This window comes from Microdochium trichocladiopsis (genome assembly GCF_020744255.1).
Source record: "Microdochium trichocladiopsis strain MPI-CAGE-CH-0230 chromosome Unknown B0I36scaffold_1, whole genome shotgun sequence".
Classification (NCBI taxonomy): domain Eukaryota; kingdom Fungi; phylum Ascomycota; class Sordariomycetes; order Xylariales; family Microdochiaceae; genus Microdochium; species Microdochium trichocladiopsis.
The window spans coordinates 1,758,745-1,781,557 of record NW_025763544.1 but is presented as its reverse complement, the minus strand read 5'-3'; the positions used below and the strand labels follow the sequence as shown (position 1 = coordinate 1,781,557).

The 22,813-nt window shown below is 57.5% G+C and overlaps 7 protein-coding genes across 7 annotated transcripts; 5 read left to right on the top strand and 2 right to left on the bottom strand.

The window, feature by feature from the left end:
* Window positions 1-24: 24 nt before the first annotated feature.
* On the bottom strand, window positions 25-1,314 carry B0I36DRAFT_310037 (uncharacterized protein). Its single transcript, XM_046152209.1, has 3 exons — window positions 614-1,314; window positions 385-493; window positions 25-249 (listed from the first exon to the last, which is right to left on the bottom strand). Exons 1-3 carry the CDS (start codon window positions 844-846, stop codon window positions 64-66), a joined length of 528 nt encoding a protein of 175 aa, XP_046018202.1. The 5' UTR covers window positions 847-1,314; the 3' UTR covers window positions 25-63.
* A 709-nt stretch (window positions 1,315-2,023) lies between these two features.
* Window positions 2,024-3,608, top strand: B0I36DRAFT_235206 (alpha-N-arabinofuranosidase C; the record flags this gene model as incomplete). The annotated part of the gene is made up of 2 exons (XM_046149384.1): window positions 2,024-2,130; window positions 2,198-3,608. 2 exons carry the CDS (start codon window positions 2,024-2,026, stop codon window positions 3,606-3,608), a joined length of 1,518 nt encoding a protein of 505 aa, XP_046018201.1.
* A 628-nt stretch (window positions 3,609-4,236) lies between these two features.
* B0I36DRAFT_6284 (lish protein) lies at window positions 4,237-7,398 on the bottom strand. The gene is made up of 6 exons (XM_046163116.1): window positions 7,164-7,398; window positions 6,977-6,993; window positions 6,557-6,744; window positions 5,035-6,315; window positions 4,543-4,977; window positions 4,237-4,488 (listed from the first exon to the last, which is right to left on the bottom strand). Exons 1-6 carry the CDS (start codon window positions 7,208-7,210, stop codon window positions 4,465-4,467), a joined length of 1,992 nt encoding a protein of 663 aa, XP_046018200.1. The 5' UTR covers window positions 7,211-7,398; the 3' UTR covers window positions 4,237-4,464.
* A 2,445-nt stretch (window positions 7,399-9,843) lies between these two features.
* Window positions 9,844-11,032, top strand: B0I36DRAFT_234501 (eukaryotic integral membrane protein-domain-containing protein; the record flags this gene model as incomplete). The annotated part of the gene is made up of 2 exons (XM_046149321.1): window positions 9,844-10,214; window positions 10,291-11,032. 2 exons carry the CDS (start codon window positions 9,844-9,846, stop codon window positions 11,030-11,032), a joined length of 1,113 nt encoding a protein of 370 aa, XP_046018199.1.
* Window positions 11,033-12,977: 1,945 nt separating this feature from the next.
* On the top strand, window positions 12,978-14,006 carry B0I36DRAFT_6266 (uncharacterized protein). Its single transcript, XM_046163114.1, has one exon. The coding sequence runs from the start codon at window positions 13,087-13,089 to the stop codon at window positions 13,819-13,821; it is 735 nt and encodes a 244-aa protein (XP_046018198.1). The 5' UTR covers window positions 12,978-13,086; the 3' UTR covers window positions 13,822-14,006.
* A 185-nt stretch (window positions 14,007-14,191) lies between these two features.
* Window positions 14,192-14,576, top strand: B0I36DRAFT_343932 (uncharacterized protein; the record flags this gene model as incomplete). Its single annotated transcript, XM_046156208.1, has 2 exons — window positions 14,192-14,485; window positions 14,568-14,576. 2 exons carry the CDS (start codon window positions 14,192-14,194, stop codon window positions 14,574-14,576), a joined length of 303 nt encoding a protein of 100 aa, XP_046018197.1.
* Window positions 14,577-18,278: 3,702 nt separating this feature from the next.
* Window positions 18,279-22,197, top strand: B0I36DRAFT_310028 (uncharacterized protein). Its single transcript, XM_046152208.1, has 8 exons — window positions 18,279-18,905; window positions 18,977-19,180; window positions 19,240-19,322; window positions 19,385-19,564; window positions 19,627-19,719; window positions 19,779-19,935; window positions 19,992-20,236; window positions 20,311-22,197. Exons 1-8 carry the CDS (start codon window positions 18,734-18,736, stop codon window positions 21,862-21,864), a joined length of 2,688 nt encoding a protein of 895 aa, XP_046018196.1. The 5' UTR covers window positions 18,279-18,733; the 3' UTR covers window positions 21,865-22,197.
* Window positions 22,198-22,813: the final 616 nt, after the last annotated feature.

The window sequence follows — 22,813 nt, the reverse complement described above, 5'->3', positions numbered from 1 at the left end:
CGACTAAGTGCAATGTACGTTTTGGACTGGGACATTCGGCGAGATTGGCCGGTTCTGTATTTGTTACCTTGTTTGTCGTGATTGTTGTTGTTGTTGTTGCTGCTGCTGCTGCTGCCGCCTGTTACTGCCGCCATTGTTACTACCTCCGTCGCTGCCTGTGCTCCTTACTTGGCTGTCCAGGCTGGAGACCGGCTTGTCTGGGAGGCAGCACATGATGCGCATATAGCGAAGGCGAGTCGCTGGTATGCTCTACAGAGGCAATCAGACACGTGGCAAGTCAGCAGTGGGTGACTTATGTGATGCTGCCGCCCTCCACGACTTCTGACGTCTGATAGGAGCTGTGAGGGGCGTCTAGGGAAATGGCAGCAGTAGTCTGGTGCTTACGTCGTCTTCCTTTTGGGCCACCATCATGAGCAGCTCCGGCTGGTCGAGAATGTCGCGCGCCATACGGCTTCTTTCCATGACTGTATGAGGGATTGTCTCCCTCGCACCACTGCGACAATGGGGACAAACGACGGCAAATTAGCGACTGTCACTCTCTCTCTATATATATCTCTCTGTCTCCCAAAAGGAGCAGATGAACGGCGGTCATGGGCCTTGTAGTCGGTCTTACTGGTGATACCTATGATGACCGGGCCAGTCGCCGGCGTGACTGTTGCTCTCGCCAGTATACGGGTCCCGGCCGCGGGCCTGGAGATCGCGCATCTCCGGGGTGAAGTACTGCTCCGAGCTTGAATGCTGCCGACGCGGGTTGATGGGCGGCCGCGGGGAGGATGTTGATGACGATGAGCCACCTTGGGCGTGACTGAAGCCATGGTGGTGCTGCTGATAGTGGCTGGCCATCATGTTGGTCTTATGGACGGGCTGGCTGCCTCTCCGGTGGTGTAGAGTGGCCTGCTCCGGGTCTCTAAATGCGTGGTGTTGCGTTGCGTTGCGTCGTGTCGTGTCGTGTCGTGTTCGTTCAGAGGACCTGACCTGGTGCCTCGAGTGCCGGCCACCCGCTCAGAATGAGGGTTTCAGAGAAAGTGGTGGATGTTGTTGTTGGTGGAGCGAACGCAGGAGGAACTGGCGCTTGCAGGACCAAACGGTTGGCACATGCCGTCCGTGTGACTGGTCATTTTGGGGTGGAACTAGGTGATATGGAGATGGGAAGGGCTGCTTTCCGATTGATGGAGCCGTGGATGCACTACGCAGGTGAAATGATAGGAGAAGGAGGAGGAGGAAGAGTCGACATGAAGTTGTCTACAGACAGCTCCTACCAGGGGCCATGCTGGGTGAGTGACGTCGTTTCAAGAGAATCGGTGATGGCACATGTTACTGCCACCCGTCGCACTGGCGGCCGAGTGCTGATTGATTACATGGCAGGCAGGCAGGCGCGGCACCACTTGTGGTTGCAGTTTCCCCAATCGAGCTTCCCCGCAGTGGGTGCCTGCCTCTTCTAAGACCACGCCCCCTCATCACACACAGGCTCCTCCACCACCTTGACCATTTTCCCGGTAGCTAGCTCTCATTATCCCATTCATCCGCTTTCCAGCTCTCTCCTCTACAAGGCCCTCACCGCAAGGAGACTCGTGGTCTTCGAAGCGACACGGGCAGCTGCCCATGGCTTTGCTTTAGCTTTATCGCTTCAGCCGCTGACGCCTGCCGTCGACAATGAATGCCCCACGAGGCACAGCAGGCGACAGAACCCCGAACCCAGCCCACCACCATGCGCGCCAATCGCCGCCTTGCCTTTCTGCGTTTCCGGTTGCTATTCAACCGGCCGGAGGGGTTCGCCGCAGCTCCTCCACCTCGCCCTGTCCCCCTCGCCGCTTCACATGTCGTGCGCCTAATTCATCTCCGGCCGGAGGGGTCTTGCGCCTAGAAATAAAGTCGATTGCCCTGAACCTGACCAGTCTCGAGTCCTCGTGCTTCTGCTTTTGCTTCGGACGACTCATTTTGTAGAGACAGAGTCTGGCACTTTGTCCTACCGTGACAGCTCCATTCAACCAACCTTGACTTGTTCAAAGCAAATTCGTTCAACATGGCCACCTTCACAAAGAGCTCCGGGGACCAGGCCCCTCTCATCCATGTTGATGCCACGAAGAAGCTCTCTAAGATTAACCCGAACACCTACGGTGGCTTTACTGAGTATGTCTCCTGGCCACTCTAGACAATGGTTGATTCGCAAGGCACTGACACTGCCCACAATCTACAGGCACATGGGCCGCTGCATCTACGGCGGCATCTACGAGCCCTCCCACTCCTCCGCCGACGAGAATGGCTTCCGCAAGGATGTCATTGAAGCGCTACGCGAAATCGACATCCCCGTTATCCGCTATCCCGGCGGAAACTTCGTTGCCACATACCACTGGCAGGAGGGCATCGGCCCTCGCGAGAAGCGCCCCTCCCGCCCCGAGCTTGCCTGGCTCGGTGTCGAGTCCAACCAGTTCGGCACCGATGAGTTCATGAAGTGGCTCGAGGTCCTGAGCGAGGGCAAAGAGCAGAGGGTAGAACCTTACATCTGCCTCAACTTCGGCACTGGAACCCTTGATGAGGCCCTCGCCTGGCTCGAGTATTGCAACGGAACCCGCGATACATATTGGGCGAACCAGCGGAGAGCCAATGGCCACCCGGAACCTTACAATGTCAAGTACTGGGCTCTCGGGAACGAGGTCTGGGGCCCGTGGCAGGTTCTCCAGATGACCAAGGAAGACTACGCCAAGAAGGCAATTCAGTGGGCCAAGGCCCTCCGCCTGCTGGACCCGAGCATCGAGCTCATCCTTTGTGGTGAGAACGGCTATAGCTCTTGGGATCACTATGTACTGCACGAGGCTGTTGATTGGGTCGACATGCACAGCATACACATCTACACTGCGTCACCTGATCACAACAAGAATGTCACGGCTCCCCTTTCCGCTGAAAGAGCGATTGAGATCACAGCAAGTCTAATTGATCTCGCCCGCATCGAAAAGGGCGTTGCAGCCGACAAGGCACCGGTGAAGATCTGCTTCGATGAGTGGAACGTCTGGGATCCCGAGCGGGCTCCAGGAGACCAGGGCGCCGAGGAGAAGTACACACTCTCGGACGCCCTGGCTGTCGCTGTTTGGCTCAATGTATTTGTGCGACAGAGCAAGTACATTGGCATGGCCAACATTGCGCAGACTGTCAACGTCATCAGCCCGCTCATGACCACCGAGAAGGGCGTTGTCAGACAGTCGACATGGTGGCCACTCTACCTGTACAGCAAGTACATGCGCGGCCACACCCTCGCCACGCACGTGCGCGGCCCTGTCTATGAGGGCGAGACAAACCCCAAGTGGCTCCAGGGCACCCTGAGAGCTACCCAGGGCGGCATCTCGTGGTTGGACGTCAGCGCCACCATTGAGGGCGACGGTCTCGTTTCCCTGGCCGTCGTCAACATGAACGACACGGAAGACTACACTGTCCAGCTTGACGGCCTCGTCAGCAGTGGTGATGTCAACGTGTACAAGGTCTCGGGCGCGTCGGTGCAGTCAACAAACGTCGAGGACAAGGAGACTGTCGGCCTCGAGGAGTCCAAGTGGGACGGCAAAGGTGCCTTTACCTTCCCCAAGCACAGCTTCATCATGCTCAGATGGAAGCCTTGAGAAGGTCTGTTTTGGCCAGGAAACCAAGCCTCTGCAATTCACAATTCCTTGACCTTAGATACCTAGAAAATTTGAGGTAGAGCGCGTTATTATTCAGATCGGATTCTCACGTCGTTGTTGGTGATAGCTACAGTGAAGCATGTCCGCATCCGTCACGGATGATGATGATGATGCAAATGCACGGTTTGAAAACCACAGTATCCTCTCAGATACATGACATGCATAAACAAGAATGTATTGCTTCGCGCTCTGGTTATTATACAGAAATGACAAAATACAAATGAAGTTCTTGCAAGTACTTGGGCCACGGTTTATGCCCGTAGTCCCTGGCACGGGTGTAAGTCGCGAGCCTCTCGCTCATATCCGTACAATCATGTGGTCGTGTATGTTACACCTGTAGTTCGGTACATAGAAGAGCCCGCCGCATGGTGCCCCGAACCACGCTCTCCGGGCTTACTTGTCTCTTTTCCGTAGGACAAAACGCGTTGTGTTTGTTCTTGGCTGCCGTCGTGTTCACTTTCCAGTGAACTGCTGCTTTGGTCAAAGCCTGCTCGATCCGGGAAGCTTGCAACACTCAAAACAGGGCCATGCCTTAGGCCGTATCGTAGTCGTGCTGCGCCATGCAGGCTACATCGCATGGTGTGGTAGCTAAATCGCGCCTTCCATCCGCAGCTTACACTTTGTGCAGCGGGTGTCGACAGTGGGCCATTCGGTACGGCATAGCCTTTCGACATGCATCCCTGCTTGACGAGGAGAATGAACTGTTCGGTATGCAGTGACCTGGCGCCAGACACACGGCCCGGCAGGTATTGCCTACCGTTTGAGTTGACATTGCAAATCTGGGAGGTGGATGCAATCACCGGAAGTCAATGACGGCCAGCTGATCGGCAGTTAGCGTCTGGTCCTACACATTGGCGACAACGGTGTGACTTACCCTGCTGTTGACACCATAAGCAAGCTTGTTGCCGGTTGAATCCCATCCCAGGCAGTGCTCGTCTTCCTCATCGGATTCCGAGTTTGCACGTGGGCTAAGCCATCCGGGATGTGGTGTTCTACTCCAGCTTGCCCGTGGTATGCTGTGTTCCCCAACCTTCCAGATCAAGATCCTTTCATTCGTGGCCCCAGCGATGAAGGCACCATCTGGTGTAAAGGCGAGTGCTACAATAGGCAGGCCCATGGTCATGGAGCACATGGATTTGCCACTTGGGGCCAGCGCGTTCCATATGCATATGACACCGTCCTCGCCACCTGAAGCCAGAAGTCGTTCACCAGTCGTCGGCATTGGGCCCGAAAGTGGTTGCCATGCTATCGCCGTAACTGCATTGTAGTGTGCTTCGATCTCACGACGTTTGCCGTTTGCGTCCCAGATCTGCTCCTGTCAGCACATGATCCAAAAGTCCTTTATTTGCAACGAGGCATAACTCACGTCAACGTATCCCTTTTCGCTGCAAGTTGCGGCCAAGGAAGATCTCCAGTCGAATTGGACTTGAGTCAGGCTGTCGTGTTCCCGTGTCTTGTACTTCTTGACCTCGACGATCTCCGTATCGGTGCACTTGAAGAGGATGAGCATTTCACCGCCACAGAGGAGGAAATCAGACTCGCTTGTCCAGGCAGCATCGAGGGGATCCGAGTCCAGATTATGGGCAGGTAAAGTGTACGAAACCGTATTCGAGTCTCCCGATCTGAAGACAGTGACGAGTGTGCCGCCGTTGTCAGGTGCGATGCCGAGCATGGCAGCGCTGGTGGGATTCCAGCGTATCTTGATGATCGGAGGTTCAGGAACCTCGAAGTGGTCAAGGTGGCGGCCATCTGCACTCCATAGCGTGAGACGGCCCTTGGTATCCGAGTCTGTCGCAACAGCAATGACGGTGCCATCCGAGTTCCAAGCCATTGCCGTGGCTGTGGCCTTGGATGGAATATCATCGTCAACAAGGCTGTGAAATTGAGAGTCGACGCCGAGGCCATTCACGTGACCTGACGATGGGTCGGGGTTGGTTCCACGCGAAACTGTCCAAATCCGGGCTAGCGCATCGGTACCGGCAGCCGCCAAGATGGTGGGATCTCGGGGATTCCACTGGCAATGCAGGAGCACTGGCGCGTTTTCGCTGCTGGTTGTGGACACCGACTGAACAGGGGACGAGCCGGGCAAGTCGTCAGATGGTCCCAATGAGACGAAAGTCGTTCTTGGCGCCAATTCCTTGACTTTGTCAATCTGGGTGCTTTGCTCGGGGCCGTCAGTTCGAGGCGTGGGCGTTGGTGCAGGCTCGGCGGCCTCCAGGGGTGATGGGTAAGCATGGCTGTCCCCGTTTTGTCCATCCAACTCCATCGGGGTGGTAACGGCTGGTGCATCCGCCCCATTCTCGTACCCATTACTCAGACGGGGCCGCTTTGCGGGCGATCCATTGACCAGACCAGACTGCGGCTGCCTGTCCAGCTGCCGTTTCCTGGCCGTGTCTGTATCAGCAGGCGCGTTAATTGCGTTTGGACCAGACGTGTCAATCTCTTCGCCATGCTCAGGCACGTCCCCAGTAGCAGGGGTGGGCGTTTGTTGCTGTTGTGGCGGCGGCAGTTGGTGTTGTGGCTGTGGCTGCGCTTGAAGACGCTGCGGGGGCTGCTGGAAGTTGGGAGGCTGCACGGACAGAGGGCCGAAAATGCCCACTGGCTCAGTGGACGGCTGTGCATCTTTTGATCCTGCACTTGGCGATGTCTGCTTTTCGATTGTCAGTTGGTTGGCCGGCCGTCAATGGGGAAGGGCCCGAGTTGAGTTCGCATGGGGGCGGCATTGTGCGTCGGCGCGAAATTGCGGCATAGTGGCGCGTGGGCAGGTAAGTATACGGAGCAAAAGGGCGTGGCGGCCGGGGCGGGAAGACTGGCACCAGCAATGATGCAGGGTGCAGGTTGCAGGTTTCATCGAATGGGGGCAGGCGGGTTTGGAGAGGCTAACGTACCTGGTGGGCTTGAGCGTGCGCCTGCGCCTGCGCCAGTGCGTGCTCTCGCTCCAGCGAGTTGTAGACGAGCCCCTTGTTCAAGACATTGACCAATGCGTGGCTCTGGACATGGCGGGCAAATTCGAGCTCGCGATGAGGCTCCTGGACGTGCCACTCCTTCTGGAACTTGACGGCGGTCTCGCGGTAGTCTGGCGATCAGGGTCAGCATGCCGGGCACAAGACGAGAGCCACTCGGCTCAGCGGGCCAGGCCAGATGGCAAGGACGACAATGCATGCGGCCAGCGCTGCCGAGGAGGGCAGGCGAGAAACACCAGTTGCAGTCAATGCGCATAGGCACGCCGTGGGCGAGCATGCCGCCGCTCGCGTGTAGCCCGCGGAGCCGGCTGGCCTGGCAGGGCGGGGAGGGCCTCAAACACCTACTTCCTTCTATCAGATACCTGCCCGGGGAAGAGTCGTTAGTGAGGTCACGCAGCAAGGCCAGAGAGATGGTGGCAGGCAGGGCCCCGAGAGAGGAGCTCGACGACGCGTCTGAGGGCACAGAGTCGCCGTGGTGACGGCGGCGACGGCGGGTGGTGATGTCGCAAGGCACGAGGGGGCGGAAACGTACCTCCAAATCAGAAAGTTGACCCTGTCCGAGTCGAGGTACTCCTTCATGGTGGCTGCAGGCGCTCGAAGGCGGCGGTGGGCGCGTAAGAAGCAGGCAGAGGAGGCGTGGCAGACGGGCCGGGGCGAGAGGAGGCGTAGGCGGCAGGCGCGCAGAGCAGGGCTGGCGACGACGAAGCCGGTGATGAGGACAGGAAAGAGAAAATACACCCAGGGCCGGCGGCATGGATGGGAGGAAGGTGATGGAGAACGAGATTCTAGGTGGACCTTGTGCCGTCCCCAGTCCCGGTCGGGTCGATGCGCGTGAGCCTGTCTCGTCCGCTCGTGCCAGGCTACGCCGCAGGACGCACTTACTTGCCTTACGCTGCCTTAGTCGCCCGTCAATCAAAGGGCCAGCTGGGTATCGGCCTGGGCTAGGGAAGCCAACAGCAAGCAGCGCCGCCCCCCCAGCGGCCGGGCCCACCCATGCCCACGGAGCGGCCACGCCACACCCACTTTTCCTGCACCAGCTGCCAGGCACGTCGTCCTCATCCACATCTCCTCTCAAACCTTGAAAGGGTGCGTGCATGCCCTCAATGGGCAGAGCCACCTTGGCACCTCGGATCGAGTCCCTTGCCATAATCGCCTCCGCTGCTGTCGCCGCCCGTCCCAGATGGCGGAGGTCCTCCCCGGTACTCGGTCTCTGACTACAAACAGGCCGCCAGCAGCCGCTGCTGCGACTCGGCACCATCGTGGTCACTGCCGTTCGCCAAGCACAATGCCCATGCGGTGCATCTGTCCTGTCCTGGCCCTTGAGGCGAACCCCTGGTGGGTATGATCAGCATCGTCGCGGCGGATTGTGTTTAGACGACAAGGGTCTGCTCCCTATCCCGCCAGCCAGCTCACCAGAGCACCACGGCGGTTCAACCACGCAAAAGCAAGTGTTGTACAGGACCACGACTGCCACGCTTCCAGCCACGGCACCGGCGCAGAGTATTCAATTCTCCGATTAATGTTAGGTCGCCCCCGCGTCCATGATCTGGTGCTCAGACCAGCCAGTCTTCACCATTGACCACTCACGGTAACCCCGGTAGGTTGAGAGCGTACCGGCAGCGTCCCTTGGGATTGACAATATTGCCTAGTCCTTTAGTGGCAGGACTCATCGCCATCGCTAAGCCAAGCCGTCCTCACTCTCACCTCTGAGCTGGCAACAGCTCCAACTCTTTTGTGTGTGGCCAGGCCAGATCTCGACGCACGCTAGCCTTCCATGTGGGGCAGCATGGCACATGTTTTTGAAACCTGGTGACCAGGAGGTAATACGCACGCCGCCCACACAATCGTCCCCCTCTCAAGGAAAATTCGACGTAGACGCCGGTATGCAGTCACCAGAGCACCTCTACGCGATGACGCGGACGCTTCCGCGCGGATGGCCAGAAAATATGTCGCATCACAAGCAGTGCGGCTTGGTTGAGGCCGTGTATCGTGCAAAGCCCAGCTACGCCTGACTCGGACCGGCATCGTGAGATGTGCTGAAAAGGGCAAGGACGATGGCAGCCAGTGTTGCGACCCAGGCCAGGACAGTCCCTATTTCCGGGGTATGGGTAATAGGTGTGCAGGTGGGCCGGGCGCGGTGCTTGAACCGCGATGTGCGGGCAGGGGTCCTGATAGGTGCGAGGCTCAATGTGGTTCGTCATTCGACAGCCTGCTGGCATTTGTGGGCGTTGGCTGGGGACGACAAGCGGCGGCTGCTCTTGGCCGGCTCTGGCCGGCTCCTGTCCCACTCAGTCTCGGCTTGCGCAGTACGTCAACACGCCTGCACAGAGTCCCGCCGTGTCCTTCCCACGAATCTGCGCAGGTCCTGGTCCAGCTCGCGGCAAGTCAGTGGTGCCTCTCCCGTCGAGGCTCGCGGCATTGTGAGGGCAGAGGAGAGCTGGCAGTCGTCAGGGTTCGGCCCCCCGGTGATCACCCTGCTGCTGAGCTTGCCATTTGGAGCCTAGTGCACATCGTGACAGTCCATTGTCCACCACAATGCTCGACTCTCCACGGCAGCATCAAACAGCAAATGTGCCCGGCCTGGTCTGCTTTGCCTGAGGTTGATCGAGGCCCTGTTTGACAATGGCAGAATTTGGGCTGCTCTTGGACCCATGCCTTAGAGCCTGCCCAGGTATAGGCTTCTGCGCGGTCTTGTTGTTAACGTTGTAGTATGGAGTCTTGCTCTGAGCCTCGGTGCTTACATAATAGCAGACAAGACTGCCTAACGTGCCTTATGCCAGCACCCAGAGATCTTCGTGGAGCCGGCAGGAGATACAGAGGTTCTGATCAGGACCAAGGAAACCTGCCTGCGGCACAGTCTTTTGTTGAGCACTGGGGGAGAAGCCTGTCGAACCTACAGAGGCGCGGGCAGGGCGGGTAGGCAGACACACACAGGGAGGCAAGAAGGCAGGGCTGACAGGGGGGCTAGAGCTAGGTAGCTCGAGAGGACAAGTCGGTCGGCAGCTGCCCGTTTCAAGCTCGGGCCACATGCACGCCTTGGAGCTCCAACCCTGAATGTGTCAACTTGCGATGCTCGTCACATCCAACGCACACCTGCTGCCCCAGACGCCCCGCGAAAGCCTCCTCGACCACTGTGGCCCTTCGGCGACAAAGACGCTGACCACCGACCCTCGCTCGCCTGCCGCGCGGTCCGCAGCGTCTCGGCCGCAACCATGCGGGTCAACATCCCTCCCGTCACCAGAATCCTCCTCGGAGCCCTTCTCCTCCAGTCCGTCTTCAATGCCGCCATCCGCTATCGCCAGCGCACGTCTAGCGCCTCGGTCGTCGTGCCTTGGCTCACGCTTGTGCCCGCGCACTCGCTGATATACCCGTGGACTTTCGTAACTACGACACTCGTCGAGAGCAACATCCTGACCCTCGCCGCAGCGGCCCTCACCCTCTTCCATGGAGGGCGGTATCTTGAGAGAGCCTGGTCTTCGAGGGAGTTTGCCAAGTTCCTCGTCGTCGTCTCTCTGATACCAAACTTTTTGTGTTTCTTGGTCACACTACTCTTCTCGACCATAACTGGCAATGTCAGCTGGAGGTAAGTCTGGATCGTGTCCCGCAACGTTTCAACATGTGGTGTTTCCATACTCATGAATGTGCTTTTGCGCCCACAGGTTCTCCGTCATCGCCGGCACGATCCCTCTTCAGGTTGCGTTCCTCGTTGCCTTCAGCCAGCTCGTACCCGCGCATACGGTCACTCTATTCCGTGGTGTCTTGTCGATGCGCGTCCCACGATTTCCCCTCGTCTACCTTGGCGTCCTCTTCGTCCTCTCTCTGACACCACTCTACTCGAGTATAAACTTTGTGTCGGCAGTTTTTGGCTTCCTGACAAGCTGGACATACCTTCGATTTTACAAGACTGTCTTCCCCGACCTCGACTCGTCACAACCAAGCTCGTTGAGGGGCGACGCCAGCGAAACCTTTGCGTTTGTCGAGTTCTTTCCAGGTCCCGCCAAGCCCTTTGTTGGAGCTATCGCAGACCAGGTTTTCAACGTGCTAGTAGCGCTGAGGATATGCACGCCTTTCTCCGCTGCTGAGGTCAGCGCGGCGTCGCAGGGCGGCAACTCATTCATGCCCCGGAACCCTCCTGGGGGAGTGCGCGCCGAGGCCGAAAGGCGGCGCGCGCTCGCGCTCAAGGCGCTGGACCAGAGACTCCACGCCGCGACGGCCGCCGGTGGCAGCAACCGCAGTCATTCTCAGCCGCCGAGCCAGACAGCCGGCCCTACTGTGCACACGCAGCCACAAGCGAGCGCCCAGACGGCCATGACGTCCCAGCCAAGCGGGTCACTCCTGGGTGAGACAAGCTACAACCCGGACCAGGAGTCGAGCGATAAGAGCAGCAGTAGCAGTTCATGAGCGTCTGCTTTCAGTGGATGATGAATTATATTATAGTCGGCAGATCGGGTCGGCGCGTGAGCTTCGTAATTCCAATGACGGGCGAAACTACCTGCGGGCGAAGAAGCTTTCCACCACGCGGTGAACTTGAAGTCGGGACGAATCGACAACCTCGTCTGGGTTTTGCAGAGATAGCGGACAAGCTTCCAGTCTCCGTTATCTTCAGCCTGCGTGGTTTCGTTTTAGACGAAATAGATACCGTGCAGTATACCCTTCCTGTGCCTGACCTTTTCACATTATATCATTTGTGCATGCGAATATGCTTCAGAAGTCTTCTCTCCCACATGTGGCCCGTTGCGCGTTGCTGCGTGTCAAAATCAGTGGATTGGCTCATCTCGTGGTCGATGATCATGAGCGTGAATGGCTTCACAGCAGCCACTTGGGGGAGCAAACCTCGCCTGGGCCGCCCTGAACTGACTGAGCGGTGCACCGATGTACTTGAAAGGGATTCAGTGGAAGGGCACAGGGTCACATTCTCATATATTTTATCTACGAGCTAGCACTATCTGAGATCCAAGTCTAGGACTCTCGCATCCTTTCGCAGATGCTCCTCTACTAGACCTCCGTTCATAGTGACTCTAGATAGGTCTTCGGCTCCTCTCTACCCTCTCAAAGACCGTTTGAAGCGAGATGCTCAGGCCAGCGATATAGCCAGCTGGAATGTATAAGCTGTACCAGAATGTTAACAGCTTGAGAAATTGGCTGTAGGGGTCTCTGCCCTTCTCTGCCCACCTCTACTACCTCTACCACCTCTACCACCTCTACCACCTCTACCACCTCTACCACCTCTACATGGCGATCATTGCCAAAGCAGCAGTCACTCCCACACCGCGTCCTGTACACAAGATCGCGACTACACAGTGTTCTGCGATAGTTCGCCTTGGGCTGTTGATTATGCGAGCCGTGCCCTGGCGACATCGAGCACGTTATCCAAGCAGGGAGTGCTTGTTGGCTTTCGACCTCGAGACGTCTGACAAAGTCGTTCGCTAGGAACAAGACTCCAGACGCGGCGACGAAGGCTACGAAGGCTACGAAGAAAACATCTCTGAGAGCGTAGTTGGAGGGGAACATGGTGATCGTCTCTTCGCACAGGAGAAAACGTGGCGCGTGGATGGCGAGCGCTTGGGCACAGGGTTCGATTTGCCTGGCAAGAATGACCAGCCCGACGAAAAGGGTTCAGAGCCTGAGGGAAACACATCGGAGCCTCTAGACAGTAAGTTGTTCCGATTTCAGTCTGTACGAATGTCTTCTAATCCATCCAACCAGACTCTTTAGATCCAGATAATTACTTAAGGGGTTCCTCCGGAGCTGTCCTTTACTGCTAGACGACCCGGATGTTATATAGACCAGGGCTGCAGCCCACCTGACGCCTGTATGCTCGTATAGGTTCTTAAGACCAGCAGAACATGTCCCGCTGAGTATCCACAAAACGATAACGACATACGGCGATTTCAGTGAAACCTCTTTTCAATTCTCGAGCGTCTATGCAGCTACGCCAAGGTCTTTACGTGGGAAGGAACGTGGCAGTCGGTGAGAGCCGGGCAGCGCGCGATCAGCCCGAGGCTCCATCTGTACCTCGTCCACGAGAGTCGTACCGCGGAGTCACTCGCCGAGAAATTTATCCGCGGAATTTCGTTCATCACTAAGAAAATCCTCAGTAAGGAAGGCATCACACCTCACGACTTCCTCGATCTCCCAGTGGGCTGTGGGACCTATACCAACTGGCTCGTATATCTGGACGTCCTTACAGAAATGGATTCCTTCGATGTGGGTTTCGAGACTGGGAAGGGGCACTAGGAGCGGTCTCACAGCACGCCCACTCTTCAACCGGGAGCGAGCCCGAAACAATATAAAAGTATTGCAGTCTGAGCTGGCTTCTCGGCAAATCTACTGGGTGGCCAGGAGAGAACACACGAACACCCGAACCGCGGATCGCGGCCGCCTAGCGACAAAGGCAAGGCAAGGCTGCTGCCGCTTCTCAACAGTATAACAACACACTCAAGCCTAAGTCAGGCATGAGCTTTCGGGTCGTCGGTTCGTTCCTCAATGCCCGACTCTGCGCCGACAAATTGCTCGAAAACCACGTAATGCTGCCGCTTATATTCGAAGGACTGCTTCAGGCATACCTCGATCTATATATTGTTGGTGATAATAGCCCGTGGCGCCCAACAGCCGCCTTCAAGCCGAGTCGAACGCTCCGAGAGGGCCTAGACGTGTTAGACTTGTCTGTGCCAAGCCCAAATGCAGTCTGGGCAACATTTCAGGGTCTCGCTGCGCCCAGAGAGCCCAAAGGAGCGGCATGCCACCATTGCGGTGACACATCTCACTCTGTGTATCCCGATCATTCCAGGCCAGGCTTTCTTGCCCGTGGAGCTTGCCTCAAATACTCCAGTCGCCACAATTTCTATCCCTCAGCCTACGTCCTAGAGAAACACAAAATCGTCAGCAGCCCCGAACAGATTCGCATTGCGCGCGGGTCCCGGTTCTGCGTAGACTGTGGGGGTCTTGAGGGTCGGAGTTTCTACACTCACGTCGACCAAACGACAATACGCAACGACAACATGCGTTGTGAACGCTGCTATTACTGGTGGTGTAATGATGGCCAAGCACCATCCGCTTTTGCGACGAGTAAACAGGCAGAGAGTTTTGAAATCCACACCGGGCCAGGATTCATACCAAGCTTCTATGCTGTATGTACTGCCAAACGAAGGGTCAGATACGCGACTACATTGCATCGCCCATCACTATAACGACACTGAGATAATCTACAATCGAGATAAGATCCCTCTACAGCCACAGATCTAGCCAGTCCAGCAGGGAGTAATGAGCAGGGACAATGTGACACACTTGAGATAGTCGTGGACGACGACCACCCGATATGCATCGATTGCCACACCCACGACGCCGAGAACAATATATGACATTTTGTAGGCTGGGGTCACGGTAGGAGACAGAGACGGTGCCATCCCTGCTTCAAGAAGCTGCGCCGAGAACTACAAATCGAAACGACGGATGAAGCAGTACTATGCAACGAAAAACGCACTCTATAAGTAGCTTGAGCAAGGATACGGGGCCTGGGCTCAACAGCAGGGAACCAGTCCGCCAACGACGGAACCAGAAATGACTATGTCCCGTGAGAAAAATCTCGTCAAGCTCGACGACGTGCCTGCACCGGGAGGAGACACCACACCGCAACCACTCAACACTACTGCGCCAGCTACGGATGGCCATCTGGCGCGAGAGACAGCGCATCACAAGAGAAAGCGCCAGGAGCACGACGGATTGACACGACAAACTGAAGACAGGGGTCGATCGCAGGAGGAAACCAGTTCAACGACCGAGAGCCAGGCTATCACGTGTGCCGGATGTCACAGATTGCAGCTCAAGGACGAAGCCTGGCATCGCAAAGGCAAGGTATACCCAACGCGGCAGGCAGACAGGCACGAACAGAGATCGAGTGAGGATCACGATAAAGTGTCGAAGTACAGATGCTTAGATGAAGTAGTCCCACATACCTCTCAGCCGGCCCAGAGATATTTCCGGTTATATAAATTCTGCAATCAATATATTAGCTCCACCATTTTAACACCCCCTTTCTCAAACGTTGTTTGTGAAGATCAGGAGGGGGTCCGAGGAAGCAGATTGAAGCCCTATAACTTCTTTCTTTCCACCTCGCAACCCCGGCTGTTCCGATATCTGCGCACGGTTTTGAAGTGGATGCTACCAAAGCTGTGAAGTCTCTAGTCCGTTGACGCCATCGCTGCGCGTGAAGAACCAGGCAAGCTGACGCACGGTTCGATGTTTGCGTGAAGGACGAATGTGCGTGAACACAAGTGCGCCTCATTTGTGTCCATACCGAATCAGCTAGTCGCAACGGCACGGCATCATTCCGTTGATGGCAAAGATAGACCTCTGAAGTCGGGGGACCAGATGTATGGGCGTGCTCCCTGGCGCATTGTATTTATAGACATCGGGGAGATTCGCCCGTCCGTCGGCGATTCGGGTATCGAGGCCGTATGCACGTCGTTATTTGCCTTTCCCAGGAAGGATGAGCACGCACGCTGGTAGGCTTTCCTCGATTGGCCGAGGCGAGATGCTCATCACCATCTGGAGCTCTTCTGGCGTCCGGAGCTCCTTCAATCTGCAGCCTTGTTTGCTGTCATGCCTGCACGCATATTTAGGCAGGGCTGGAGCCCAGGAATTAAGGCCCGGGTAGCCTGGTAAAGACCCTGCTGTACTTACATATTACGGCACGCGATGCAGCATCTCACGTCGCACGCGTCGGCATGAACTCGACAAGCGCTGGCGGCCCAAATCGCTCTGCGCCGCTAGTATCCACAATAACTACGACTAATCCTTCGTTTTGGCTTGAAGAATGCCCGGGCAAGAAGCAAGTATGAATCCTTGTCATTGATTAATCACCCGAAGAAGACGCATCGCAATTAATGCAGCAAGTGTAGCAAGCCAATCTGGGAACCCTTGAAGAATGGACCAGGTGCTTTTGTGGTGATCGCCACCCCTGACTGCTAGATTTTGGCGCAGGCCCCATAAGACTCAAGGGAGTGTCAAGCAACTACCGATCGTACAATGGGCCTGGGACCAACCCCAATAGCGTTAAGGGCGGCTTGAAGAATCCCCCGCCGGCCCCCGGTAGAGCTTCCCTTCGCAGGGCGTCGCGCTACTCCCGGGCAAGCCCCCGAGCCCCTTGGTCCTTGGTCCAAGCCTGCGGCCAGTTGTGCCACGCGATTGGTAAATTTTTCCGTGGGGAGCAGCGAACGCAGCCGCCGGCCCCGGGGCTGCAGCGCGCGCAACTATCACTCTGTCAGCCTGGTTCGGAGCAAAGTCTTGGCTGGGCACGCCAGCCAGTATCGGCGTTCTGTTGGCTTGTCGCTGCACCCTAGGGCGGGCAGGCGATTGCCGGGAAGGAGCGCATGAGCCGCCTTTTCTATAACCAACATTGCGAGCCTCCTGACATCGTGGGCTCCTTCTCGGTGGGCTGGTCGCCTGGTGTTGAGACTGCACCAGATGCTGGAAACGGCATGCATCAAGCCACGAGCTGAGCCACCATGCGGACCTGGCTGGAAAAGAAGCGTGGTTGCAGCGAGTGGCGCAAAAGGCTTGTGTCAAGTGCTGGCACGCAATGACTCGGCTCTGCAGCCCACATCTGGCGCCATGCCATGGCGCGTCGTAGATCGGCATGGCTGATGACGCTTGTGCCGCACACCTTCATATGCGATCGCAGCCGTGCCCATGCCAAGCGGATGTTTCAAGAGAGTCGTGCTTTAGCTAGCGATGAGCCTAGGGAGGGAGAGAGCGAGAGAGCTTTTTTTTCTTCGTGCGCGATCACAGATTGAAGCTCTGGAGACGATCTCGAGGGTAGTTTGGCCTGAATTGGACTCCGGAGGGGACCCCAGGCCTCACGTCTCCGTGTAGCGGAAGCGGCGTGACGAAGTGGTGAACGACACCAGGTTCCCGGTCAGAGAATGCTGACTGCTGCCACTTGCTTGCACAGCCATCGATTTGCAGCGAACATGGAGAGGATCAAAGACTGGACGGGCCGTGGCTATTCGTGTTGTGCTGAATAAGTACCTAATAATTAGCTAGGAAGAGGCCCTCCAAGGTAATGGGTGTCACGATCTCACGGGGGCGGCAAAGGGTGGTTGCTTGGCGGCTGGGGGATGGGCTGACGCAGAAAGGAGGAATGGGAAGGGGCGTGCTCCGAGGCAGGGGGTGTGGCGGCAGGGGCGTCCATCAGCGCGTGCCCGCCCGCCCCCACCCGCTGCTGGTTCCTCCATGTTTTCCCAAATCTGCGCTGCGCTGCCCGGCACGGCCTGCAGAGCCGAAGGGGCGGGATGACGAGCGCGCCCAGACCTTCCTGGTCCGTACCGCCCGTCGGCCACACCACCCACCCACTACATGCATCATATCCTCCCGCACACCAGCGTGCGCCTGCACCACATAGCTGCGGCGTCAGATGCCACCCACCACCCATCACGCAGGCAGGGTGCAGCGAGACTACCCGATGGTATGCACGACCCAACCCAGGCTAGCAGACGAGAGAGAGCCAGCCGTGACACAGCATCGTAGCGTACCCGCCGGCCAACGTGTTCAACCATCCCCATGGCAGAGCATCACTGCACCGCCTTGACAAGGTACCAGCCCTCTGCCGGGACCCTGCAACCTTCTCTTTCGGGCACACACACACACGCACACGCGCATACACACCCACCACCTGCGCCAAAGGCAGCCCTGGAGTCGTCGCAGTACCATGCGGTGTGCTGATCAGCCAGCGCACACTAGGGCCCGTTGCCAGGATTGGCGACAGTGTTTCATCACCAAGTCTGCACAGCATGGTATCGAGCCAAGATCTGGCTTGCGGGGGCTGTCAGTACAATGACGCCTTTGCCGGGAGGGCCACGCGGATGATAATTGCCCTAGTGAAGGTTAGACTTCTCCAGAGCAAACTGTCTCGACTCGTGGTAGGGGGTTCTGGCTGGAGTGGATGGGGACTGATGTCGCTTACCAGAGCTCACGAGGCTCGACGACTGCCTGTCGAATCAGGCCAAAGGTCCTGGTGCACATCCGCGGCACCAGCCAGACCTTAATAGCACGCCTGGGTTGGGAGGTACAGTAGAAGCTGGGGGAACTGAAGGGGCGAGACGGGAGAGATACAAGGAGACTTCAGGGCCTGCGGGGCGACCAAATTGGGGCCCGCGCGCCCACTATGGTGGCGGCTCGGAGCGATGGGTGATGCTTGCCGCTTGTTGGCAGCCTCCAGGGCTGCTGCCCGGTCCAAGGAGGCCCGGGGATGTTTGGCATGACTTTACTTTAGGCCCGGCGGGATGAGTGTGAGTGGGGCCTGCGATGGTAGCAGTGGAGCCAAGTGGACCGTGTGGATCCTGCCCCATCTTGGGTGAGGCCCATCGTTGTCACAACACCCTAGAGCCATAGTCAGAATAAGTGGCGCACTCACTCGAGGAATTGAGTGCCATGGCGCCCAGCTTATTCAACGACACCATCCCCCCTTCATCCACACTTTCAGGGGTCCCGAAGTTGCGTTCAGTGCTCCGGCTGCCACAGGGCTTCCAAACTGCTGAGCGTACACTTCATGAAAAGTGGGGCGTGGGTAAGGGTTGGTATCGCCTGGGTAGACTCTAGGTAAGCGATTCTCCCAGCCCATCCAGGCTCCTCGCTCCTCGCCCATCTCCAGCCTTCCAGGTTGACAGCCATCTCTCTCCCAGTACTGGTAGGCATCCAGTCGCCTTCCTCCATCCGCCATTACTCTTCCGTTCCTGGGTCAACACGACTCAGCAACATCCGCCATTGCCTCGCAGGTTACGCGATCGCTCCTAGCCGGTGCTTGGTCCTAGCCTTCGTGTCTCGCTAGGGCTTCGCGCCAACGGAACAGAACCGTCAGCACCTGGGCTTCGATCGCAAAAGCCACGCGACCCCGTTGCCACAACATCAACACTTGCGGTACCTCATCGCTAGTGTACCGTGCCATTGTCAGCTTGCGAGGAAGATCTGAGTGCGACGAGTTGCCTCGCTCCACCTCTGTCGCGCGCGTCTTCCGTAGCAGCGCCGTTGTGGTTCGCGCCACCCGACCGTGTCTGGCAGCCAGTGTCCTCCCATCTGCCACCACGATCGGCCACTCGATACACCATGGCGAACCACCATCCCTCACCGCAAATGGTGATGCAGATGCAACAGCAGCAGCAGCACCATGGTGCGCCTGCGCCACCCCAGCTCGCGGGCCAAGTGCACCCGGGACAGTGGCCGGGCGCCTCCCCACGCGCCATCTCTCAGGTCAACGAGGCTCTATGGATGCAAATTGGTGAGTCCAGGTCTATCAGTGTCTGCTTGAGAAATGCCCAACACAGCTACTGACTGTCGCTCCCCGCACAGGATCATTCTCCGAGCTCATCGGCCAACTAGACGATGCGATGGGTGCATACGAGCGCGCGCTCCACGCCAATCCCAATTCCGTTCCTGCCATGAACGCCATCAGCCTCATTCTCCGCAGCAGAGAAGAATTCCCGAAGGCGGTTGAATACCTACAAGCCATTCTCAAAATCGACGAGCGAAATGGCGAAGTCTGGGGTAGCCTTGGTGTGTATCCTGCTTTCATTGCCAAGATTGGGCAACGGCCACTAACCACCGCGTGCTAGGCCATTCTTACCTTATGATGGACGATCTCCAGCAGGCTTACGCTGCCTACCAGAACGCGCTGGTGAACTTGCCCAACCCAAAGGTTCGTAAACATGGATACATTCCAACCTCGCAATCGCCTGCTAACTCTTGATACGTCTCTAGGAGCCTAAATTGTGGTATGGCATTGGTATTCTGTACGATCGCTACGGCTCTCTCGATCATGCCGAAGAGGCGTTTTCCCAGGTGATGCAAATGCAGCCTGATTTCGAGAAGGCGAACGAGATCTACTTCAGACTTGGCATCATCTACAAGCAGCAGTCCAAGTATGGATCCTCGCTCGAGGTATGGTTTCCTTTTATTCCCTCTTGACTTGACTGATATGCAATATCTGACTTTTACGGCAGTGCTTCAAATACATTGTGAACTCGCCGCCGCCTCCTCTGAACGAGGAAGACATCTGGTTCCAGATTGGCCACGTTCACGAGCAGCAGAAAGACGTAAGTACACGCACGGCACTAAATTGACATAAGCATACCATGCTGACAACCGCGTGCAGTATGACAGCGCCAAGAGCGCCTACAGTCGCGTGCTGGAGCGTGATCCGAACCATGCCAAGGTCCTCCAGCAGCTTGGCTGGCTGCACCACCAGCAAAGCAGCAGCTTCCAGAGCCAGGAACGCGCCATTGAGTACCTGGAAAAGTCTGTTGCTGCGGGTAAGTGACCATCTAGCCTTGCTTCCAAGATGAACATCGTGCTGACCCGCAACTAGATAACAACGATGCTCAGAGCTGGTACTTGCTTGGACGCTGCTACATGTCTCAGCAGAAGTACCCCAAGGCATACGAAGCCTACCAGCAAGCTGTCTACCGGGACGGACGCAATCCGACATTCTGGTGCTCGATCGGTGTGCTGTACTACCAGATCAACCAGTACAGGGATGCGCTTGACGCATACTCTCGCGCCATCCGCCTGAATCCATACATCTCCGAAGTGTGGTATGATCTTGGAACATTGGTATGCCATTTTCTCAATGCAGTAGTGTGCGACTTCACCACCGCTCAATGTAAAGCTAACGGCTTGCTCATCAGTACGAGTCTTGCAACAACCAAATTTCTGATGCGCTTGATGCCTATCAGAGGGCAGCCGAGCTTGACCAGAACAACCCGCACATCAAGGCTCGTCTCCAGCTTCTGAGAAACGGTCCGAATAACAGAGACGGACCTATCCCACAGGCTGTGCCGACGGACGTACATCCGAATGCATACAGCGCGCAAGGCCCGCAAGCGCCTACCTGGACCGGGTCTGGCCCTATGCAGCAAGCTGGTTCTGGTGCTCATCGGCCGCCTCCTGGCCCGACTGCAACCAACGGCTGGGGCCCCAGGCCTAACGAGCTCAATCCTCCTCAGGCACCCAACTCGTTTGATCAGCAGCGCGGTGAGCCTCTGCGGGGTCCTGTGCCACCCTCTGCGAACCGTCCACCGAGCCCTCGGCAGGAGATGCGCCCATACCCAGGTGAGGGCAATGGGCAAGGCCCTCCCGGTCCCATTCGTCGCGGCCCAACTCCTCCTCCGCCGCAGTATGGTCCTCCTGCTCCGGGCCCAGGCCAGCAGGCTCCCCTGCCGCCTCAGCAGCCTCCTCAGCAGCAGCAACCTCCTGCCGGAGCTCAAGGTCCGACCAGAGTTTCGAACCCGAACTACCAACCCGCGCCCTCTGCAAGCATCCCGCCTGCGAATGGTCCTCCTCCGTCTCACACCATCCCGCCGTACGGCCGTCCCGGCTCACCTCGTGCTGACGGACCTCGCCCGATGCATGACAACCGCATGCCCTCTCCCAAATCTGCGTATCCTCAGCACCAGGCACCATATCCCCCTCACCACCAGGAGGGGCCTATGCATGGCAGCCAGGAGCCGGGTGGTCCTCCGCCCAAGGGCGCGACTCCCCACGACCTTCATCGTGAGCACGAACGACCATCGTCGGTCGCTTCTAAGCGTCACCGCGAGTGGGACGACGAGCCGCACCCCAAGAAGCATGCCAACGATGAGAACCGGGCTCGCATGGACGACCATAGGCACCGACGGCCGTCGACACCTTCGCGGGATGTCTTCCAGAGGTCCCCCGAAATTCGGCGGTATGAGGAGCAGCACCGTCAGGCTGAGGAACAACGCCGCGCTGAAGAGTCGCGACGCGCAGAGGAGCCGCGCCGGCAAGAAGAGACAGCTCGTCATGCCAATGACAACTACCACCCTTCGGAAGCTGCTCACCACCCGCCTGCCCACTCGCTTCCCGCTCAGCTGCCGCCTATGCAAGGTCCCGCTCACGACAGCCCAACTTCCCAGCAGAACACGGCGGCCAAAGACTTCCAACCGAAGGAGGAGCGGCCTCGTGGCGAGCACCCTGCTGCACCTTCCGCCCCTGCGCAGCCCAATGAGCCCGAGCGCGCTGCCAGGAAGATGGATGTAGACGAGGACTATGACGACAGCGGCGAGGACGACAAGAAGCTTGCCTCCGCTGCTGCTCCTGGAACGTCAGGGCCCCCCTCCGCCAGCAACACCGCCGGCCCTGATGCCAAGTCGTCCACGCCCTCGAATGCTGGCGCGAATGGCTTTTCTGGCCCCGCTCCCAAGACAGAGAGCGTCTCCTAGGTCTGGCCTCGGCAGCCTAGTCCGCGCCTCGACTGAAGTTGGTTATTTGTGAAGGAGTTTAGGGCTGTAGGAGACGACAAGGATGGAGCCAGGCATACCCGATTTCCCTTGCAATCTTTCAATTGTCCTTCTGAAGATGTGTATAGCAATCCACACGACGTGGTCTGTGAAAATAGTGCCAAGTCCCAGTGTCATCTCCCTGCAGTCTACTGCAGCGGTGGCGGAGGACGAGGCCGAAGAGTTTCTATTTTATGAGACCAACGAGGCTCTGTGCCACTTCCCCGAGCTTTCTTTAGTAATCATATCAATTCATACCAGATATTTGCTTCACGCCATGAGCCTTGATTAACTTGTGTCGTCGTGTCTTGCCACGTGCTGTTTGGGAGCTTGAGCAACGCCTTGTTCTGGTGGTAAAAGCACCATCTAGCGATGCAGTTGGGAAGAGAGGCCACTGTGTCAATCCATTCCAGTTCAGAACATAGAATTTGCCCTTCCCCCCAGTCCATCGAGAGGCTCAGGACATGCCGTGGCAGTGAGACCATACTCAGGTATGTGCTTCTCCGCGACAAGGTTGCGCGCCTTGGGGAGATCTCGCGGCCGAGGCGTCCAATCTCCACAGCCACTGGGGACACTTGGTCAGGGACTCTGCCCATGTGCCCACCCGGGTAGATCGAGGAAACATCATGCGCTAGTCGTGGCCGGGGAGCCTGAGGTGGGGACCCATACTTGACTCAGCAGGCTTATCAGTGGTGTCTCTTGAGACGCGATAAGACAACTCGGTTATGTTAACCAAGAGGGTCTGGATTTTTGACGGCCCACTCCACAATTTTCAATTTTGCGCACATTCTGCGGGCAGTGTGGGAACTCTGGGAGCGGTGGTGTGTGTGCCCCCGACCCTCTCTGCGACTAGGGGAATTTCCACGGGCCTCCCTCTCTGGATAGAATTTTC